The 7,371-nt window shown below is 37.1% G+C and overlaps 1 protein-coding gene across 3 annotated transcripts in view; it reads left to right on the top strand.

Annotated features, from left to right (window-relative positions):
• The window catches only part of LOC306884074 (E3 ubiquitin/ISG15 ligase TRIM25-like), a 14,539-nt gene extending 9,929 nt beyond the window's left edge, over nucleotides 1–4,610 (top strand). For 2 of the 3 annotated variants that reach the window (XM_079439727.1, XM_079439726.1), the window contains 4 exons: nucleotides 2,639–2,795; nucleotides 3,773–3,814; nucleotides 3,989–4,043; nucleotides 4,429–4,610. In XM_079439727.1, coding sequence (XP_079295853.1) covers nucleotides 2,639–2,795; nucleotides 3,773–3,814; nucleotides 3,989–4,043; nucleotides 4,429–4,468 — 294 coding nt within the window. In that variant the 3' untranslated portion in view covers nucleotides 4,469–4,610. Of the gene's footprint in view, nucleotides 1–2,638; nucleotides 2,796–3,772; nucleotides 3,815–3,971; nucleotides 4,044–4,428 lie in introns of all 3 variants that reach the window. The other variant, XM_079439728.1, reaches the window with a different exon arrangement.
• The last annotated feature ends 2,761 nt before the right edge of the window (nucleotides 4,611–7,371 follow it).

Below are 7,371 nucleotides of genomic sequence, written 5' to 3'. Positions count from 1 at the left end.
ATCATCTTGGTTCCCTTTCAGTCAGTTACATTCGACGTAACATCAAGTGACTGACATAAATGGGATCCCATTTACGTCAGTCACTTGACGTTACGTCTCCGTTCCCTCCTTCAGGGAACGAGGGTTACATACGTAAGATGATAATTCTTCTTGGGAAGTTCCATATGCATAAAGCAAAAATTACATCTATTAGTCCTTCATTTAAGTTTTTTTGTAAAGAACTTAATATATTTTATGACTCATTGACTTCAATTACCAGAAACAAGAAATGTATAAAAACATCTCTCATATTAAAAAATTTTATTTGTAAAATGTAATGTTTTACCATACATCATATATATTTGTTATATGTATCCCCCATGTTCTTATTAGGGGCCAAGCACCGAAGGTGCTTAGGCACCTATTGTAATCGTTAGCGTTCTTATTCTTATTCTTCTTCCGTTTCTTCCGCCGAAAGTCAATGGCAGCCCATAGAACCGATTGCGGGAAAGTTGTAAAATTTGGCACACTGATAGATGATAGTGTCAATAATAACCACAGAAAACTTGGAGTCTCTAACTCAAACTCTCTAGCGCCACCACTTGTCCAAAAATTCAATTTTGAAATGCGAATAACTTTTGAACCATAAGCCACAAAATGAAAATTCTTTTTTACTCTGAATCCTTGGCCCAAGTTTTTTTTAGTTTTTTTCGCTATCTTCAATTGTTCGTAAAACCTACTTTGTCGAACTCGTCCTAGACGATTTGTCAGATTTTCACCAAAATTTGCTCAGATCATCTACAGACCATGGCGGCAAAAAGTTATGGAATTCAAGTCGATTCGTCCAAGCGTTCTCGAATACCACACTAAGGAATTCGCCGAAAAGCATGCAAAAATGGATCTGAGGCTATATCTCCGCAAGGGTTTGGCGCATTGACACGAAACTTGGTGTATATTATAACAAGCATGACCTGAGGCTACCTGCAGTGTTTCGGTGCTGTGCCACCTAGTGGTCAGGAGATATGAAAAATGCATATTTTTGCTTATAACTTGTGAATGATTTGGCCAAAAATCACAAAACTGGTCTCCTTGGATTCGGAGCATCATGCCGAGTCCAACCATATTCAATTTTCCCATGTCAGCCATTTTGGGCGTCGGCCATGTTGAATTATGTAGTAAAATGCTATATTTTACGAACGCATTAATGTATCGTTACGAAACTCGGTATGCTTCTTCGGCGCCATGCCCTGAAGGGACTCAATAAGTTTGGAGACAGCGCCACCTTGGGGTCAAAAGTTTGATGTTGATAGATTCCTTGGTTCATGCCGAGAACATCGATATCAATTTTGCCATAATTGGATGAACTTCCTGTCCGCCATTTTGACTCATGTTGAAAACCTTATTTTTCGAACTCCTCCTAGACTGTTTGTCCGATTTTCACCAATTTTGACTCGGATCATCTTCAGACCATGCTGACAAACAGTTATGGATTTTGTGTCGATATACAAAACGGTTTTCATTTAGCGTGTCAACGAATTTGTTGGAAAGATGCCAAACTGCATCTAAGGCTGTATCCCAGCGAAACTTTGACATATTCACAACAAAATTTGTATGTGACATTGTGACCTTACACTGACCACGCCACGTCAGTTTGGTATCAGCGCCACCTATTGATCAAGAGTAATAAATCATTCATTAATTATTAATAAGGAAATTTACAAAAATGCAAATCATTTTTGGTTGCATTAGCCTATTGTAATGAAACTGGTCTCAAATTATTCCTTGGGTCATGCTGACAACACACATACCAATTATGTCATAGTAAGCCAAACTTCCTGTCCGCCATTTTGATTTATGTTGAAAACCTACTTTTTCGAACTCCTTCTAGATCGTTGGTCCGATTTTCACCAAAGTCGAATCATATCATCTTCAGACCATGCTGACAAAAAGGTATGGATTTTGTGTTGATAGACAAAACCGTTTTCACATACCACAACAACGAATTTGAGACATGATGCCAAAATGACACTTGAGGCCGTATCTCTGCAATGCTTTGGCATATTGACACCAAACTTTGTGTGTGCCATTGTCACCTCACACAGAACACACCACATCGAATTGATGACGGTGCCACCTGTTGGTCAAAAGTGAAAAGTTATTCAATCATATTACTAGTAGTTTTAAATGATTTTTCAGCCATTTGGACTACAATAATCTTAAAATGGCTTCAATTACTCATTTCTGCAGTGGTTCTGATGCTCCGTGCTGTGCTTAGCTGATGTGCTTGGCCCCGTGATTGCTGCTTGCAGCTATATTTTATTTTTGTTGTTTTTTTTTCTTCTGGTTTTGGATGTGAGTTATGCTTGAAGTTATGTACTTTTGTATAATTGAAAAAAAAAAAAAAAAAAGGGTTACAGACGTAACCGAGACGTTCTTTTCTGGACCTTGATCGTGAAAGGACCCTTGCTGTCTATGGGAGGGTCTGAGAGCTTTCAGATATCATCAAAAATATCTTAATTTGTGCTCCGAAGATGAACGGAGGTCTTACAGGTTTGAAACAACATCAGGGTGAGTAATTAATTACATAATTTTCATTTTTGGGTGAACTAACCCTTTAAGTCTTTTATTTAAGAGTTATTGTTTTTTCTTTTAATTTCAGAATTACTCTCCTCAATTTGGAGTGTATCTGTGCACAACTTCACCCGGTGATGTTAATGACCTCTTGACATTTGAGAATGTAGAAGAATCTGTCTCAGAGCTGAAGAGCCAACTGGACAAACTCTGTGACGAGCACGTAGACAAAATATTCAAGAAAGGTGAAGTAACACTGTCAAGAACCATTCAGACTTTTACAAGTATGTAGAAGCGATGAAACAGTATGATATTTCATATCACGATTATATTGACCAAAATTATATCATGGTTATCAATATTATCCCTCTATTATAAAAATATGCTGGAAGTGTTCAAGAAGTACACTTCAAAAATAGTTCATTTTTAAATGCGCATTAGCTTGTTTTCCATCTACCAATTAATATTTACAACAAACATTTGGTGCAATTTTCACATTGGTCTGAACACAAATGGCTGGCAGACAGGCTGAATGAAAGTGTAAATACCCTGTCTGACAGCAGGTGGCACTTATGGAACAGCAGAAAATCAGCCGTTTCCACAGTAACCGCTGTAAACAAAGCAGCGCTGCGCTTATAAACACTGCTTTATTAGGCATTACACAGAGGGAAGATGAAAAGAAAATGCCATTGAAACTTTTCTGAAGACAGTCAGTTCCCCCTTATGCATTAAGTTTTTCAGACATTCTTTCACATACTCTCTCACAGCACTCTGCCTTCCTTCATGTTTTCACACAAAACAAAACCTGCATGTTGCGTCTACGTGAGACTCTTACTAACTTTGCTTAATGCTGAGCAGTATTTACTGCAAGTTTTTCAAATTGCTATAATCAAATACTGTATTAATGTTAATGATAATTAAAAGATGAAACGGTAATACTAACCATCAGGAATTTTATTGTTGTTTATCATCAAACTGGTAATCATTTAATCTCTATTGTGTAGCACAGTAGGCCTATGTTGAGTGCCATGATATCATGTTTGTGAACTAAAAAGTACAAGTACTGTAGGCCATATTGTGTCAGCTTGTGTAAAAATGTAACAATTTGAGGTGGAGTGCTCATTAGCAGCTGATTTCCCCACAACATTCGGGGATACTGGCTAATTTAAAAATAAATAAATAAAATGCCATAAAATAATTCATTGTAATATCTTTTAAATAGTTGCTGATATCCAAATTTTCAAAACCCCTAGGATCAAAGACAGTGAGTTTTTATTTATTTATGCAATTTATTTATTTATGCATGCATGTATGCATGTTTGTATGCATGTATTTACATACAGATACCCAAATAGAAAATAAAATTTTAATAATTCAACATTTATTCTTCTCTCTATTTCTTAATTATGTTACTCATCCAGTATTTCTATTGTTCCAGTGGATTCACCAGTGGCTTCAGCTTCAGCTTCATACTTCTCATTAGACGATTTTCTGTAAGTATTAATTAAATATTGAAGGGATACTGGATGTAAGGGCAGTGTTTTTGTTATCACTTACTCTCAAGTTGTTCTGTGCATGAAACATATTTTGAAAAATAGCTTTGTTTTTGTCTGTGTAGTGAAAGTAGGTTAAAATTCCACAGAAGAAATAAAGTCATAAAGTTACATTACAGGAGAACTTTTTAAATAGCTGATTTAAAGGCCAATCCAACAGTACAATTAAATATTTTACCAGGTTTATTAAACAACTACTTATTGTTAACAAACTCATATATAATAATTGATTTTAGTATGTAATGATCTTGTGCTTTTTGTACTCATTGAATAATATAGGTTTCTTTCTTTCTTCTATTTCCCTTTCTTTGTTCTCCTTTCTTAGGCCTGACTCACCAGAACCTGATAGTGAATGGTCAGAATGAAGCCTACCTGGTAAAGAAAAACGGTTCAATGCAATATAAAGTCTATATGAATGTGTCAGAATCAGAATCAGAATCAGAATGAGGAATTTGTTTTCGTGACAGAAGCTTCCGCAGTGCAACAGAATGACAGTGACAGAACAAAAACAGATAATAAAAGAATAAAAATAGATAGAACAAGTTCAAATGTGTGTGTGTGTGTGTGTGTGTGTATGTGTGTGTATGTGTATATATATATATATATATATATATATGTATATATAAATTATTTGATCCTCTGTTGATTTTGTACATTTGCCCACTGACAAAGAAATGATCAGTCTATAATTTTAATGGCAGGTATATTTGAACAGTGAGAGACAGAGTAACAACAACAACAACAAATACGCATTTCAAAAAAGTTATAAATTGATTTGCATTTTAATGAGTGAAATAAGTATTTCATCCCCTATCAATCAACAAGATTTCTGGCTCCCATGTGTCTTTTATACAGGTAAGGGGCAGAGATTAGGAACACTCTCTTAAAGGGAGTGCCCCTAATCTCAGTTTGTTACCTGTAGGAAAGACACCTGTTCACAGAAGCAATCAGTCAATCAGATTCCAAACTCTCCACCATGGCCAAGACAAAAGAGCTGTTCAAGGATGTCAGGGACAAGATTGTAGACCTTCACAAGGCTGGAATGGGCTACAAGACCATCGCCAAGCAGCTTGGTGAGGAGCAGCTTGGTGAGAAGGTGACAACAGTTGGTGCGATTATTCACAAATGGAAGAAACACAAAATAACTGTCAATCTCCCTCGGACTGGGGCTCCATGCAAGATCTCACCTCGTGGAGTTTCAGTGATCATGAGAACGGTGAGGAATCAGCCCAGAACTACACGGGAGGATCTTGTCAATGATCTCAAGGCAGCTGGGACCATAGTCACCAAGAAAACAATTGGTAACCCATGACGCCGTGAAGGACTCGAATCCTGCAACGCTCGCTAGGTCCCCCTGCTCAAGAAATCATATGTACAGGCCTGTCTGAAGTTTGTCAATGATTCAGAGGAGAACTGTGTGAAAGTGTTGTGGTCAGATGAGACCAACATCCAGCTCTTTGGCATCAACTCAACTTGCTATGTTTGGAGGAGGAGGAATGCTGACTATGACCCCAAGAACACCATCCACACCGTCAAACATGGAGGTGGAAACATTATGCTTTGGGGGTGTTTTTCTGCTAAGGGGACAGGACAACTGCACCGCATCAGGGACGATGAATGGGGCCATGTGCCGTCAGGGCCAGGGCATTGAAAATGGGTCGTGGATTCCAGCACGACAATGACCCAAAACACACGGCCAAGGCAACAAAAGAGTGGCTCAAGAAGAAGCACATTAAGGTCCTGGAGTGGCCTAGCCAGTCTCCAGACCTTAATCCCATAGAAAATCTGTGGAGGGAGCTGAGGGTTCGAGTTGCCAAACATCAGCCTCAAAACCTTAATGACTTGGAGAAGATCTGCAAAGAGAAGTGGGACAAAATTCCTCCTGAGATGTGTGCAAACCTGGTGGCCAACTACAAGAAACGTCTGACCTCTATAATTGCCAACAAGAACAAAGTCATGTTTTGTGAATGGGTCAGTTATTTATTTGACTCATTAAAATGCAAATCAGTTTATAATATCTTTACATTGGCTTCCAGTTCACTACAGGGTCGATTTTTAAACTACTTATCTTAGTATATAAAGTCTTACACAATCTGGCACCCTCTTAATTAACTGATATTTTACATGCACACAAACTTCAAAGGAATCTAAGGTCATCAAACCAGATGATTTTAGACGTCCCTAGGACAAGATTAAATCTGAGTGGTGACCGGGCATTTTCAGTGGTGGCCCCTAAGTGTTGGAATAACTTGCCTTTATATCTTAGATGTTTACCTACATTTGGTTCTTTAAAAAAAATATATACAATTTTTTTTATTTATTAGAGTTAGCCTTTGGCTCAACACATTGACTTAACAAAGTGGCCCTCCTTCTTTTCTATGTTTGTTTTACTTGCTTTTTATTACTCCTTTTCTTCCTGTGATGTTGGTTTCTTCCTGTGATTTTTATTTTTTAGTTGCTATTGTACAGCACATTGGTCAACCCAGTGTTGTTTTAATTGTGCTCTATATATAAATAAAACAAACAAACAAACAGTGCTTCCGATTTTGGATTATGTTGATGTAGTTTACAGGTCTGCTTCAAAAACTCTCCTTCATAAACTGGATGTTATTTACCATGCTGCAATCCACTTTGTGACTGGAGCTTCATTTAACACTCACCATTGCCACTTGTATTCTTTATTGAACTGGCCTTCTCTTCATTATCACAGACAAACTCACTGGTTTCTGTTCATTTATAAAACTGTTATATTTACAGTCACTTCTTAATATTCATAATCATAGATTTATTAATTTCTGCATACCTAAAGTCCGTACCTCCTTTGGTCGTTGCTCCTTTCAGTTTTCTGCTGAAGATGAACGGAATCATCTGCAGCAGACTTTAAAGCTTAGTTCATTCATTTCACTCTCTTCCTTTAAAAAATTCAATTCAGTCAATAGTACAAGATCGTTGTACTTGTTTTTAGCTATTTGCTTGTTTTTATGTCACTTTATAATAGTGTTATTTGTAACTGTACTATGTATTTATTGTAATGTACCTGCTGTTTATGCTGCCTCTATGCTCCCAGGCCGTCATTGTAAACGAGAACTGGTTCTCAACTGACTTAACTGGTTAAATAAAGGTTATTATTATTATAAATACTTTAAACTGTCCAGTCTGTCTGAATCTGTTTAAGGACCCAGGGACTACATGTGGTGGAGACAGTTTTTTTTTTTTTTTTTTGGTATGGACTGTATTAAGGGATGCTGGGATAAAGAGTGTTATAGGA

The sequence above is a fragment of the Barbus barbus genome (assembly GCF_936440315.1).
Source record: "Barbus barbus genome assembly, chromosome: 18".
Taxonomy (NCBI): domain Eukaryota; kingdom Metazoa; phylum Chordata; class Actinopteri; order Cypriniformes; family Cyprinidae; genus Barbus; species Barbus barbus.
Note: the sequence above shows the minus strand (reverse complement) of the source record. Positions and strands in the feature narration are given on the sequence as shown.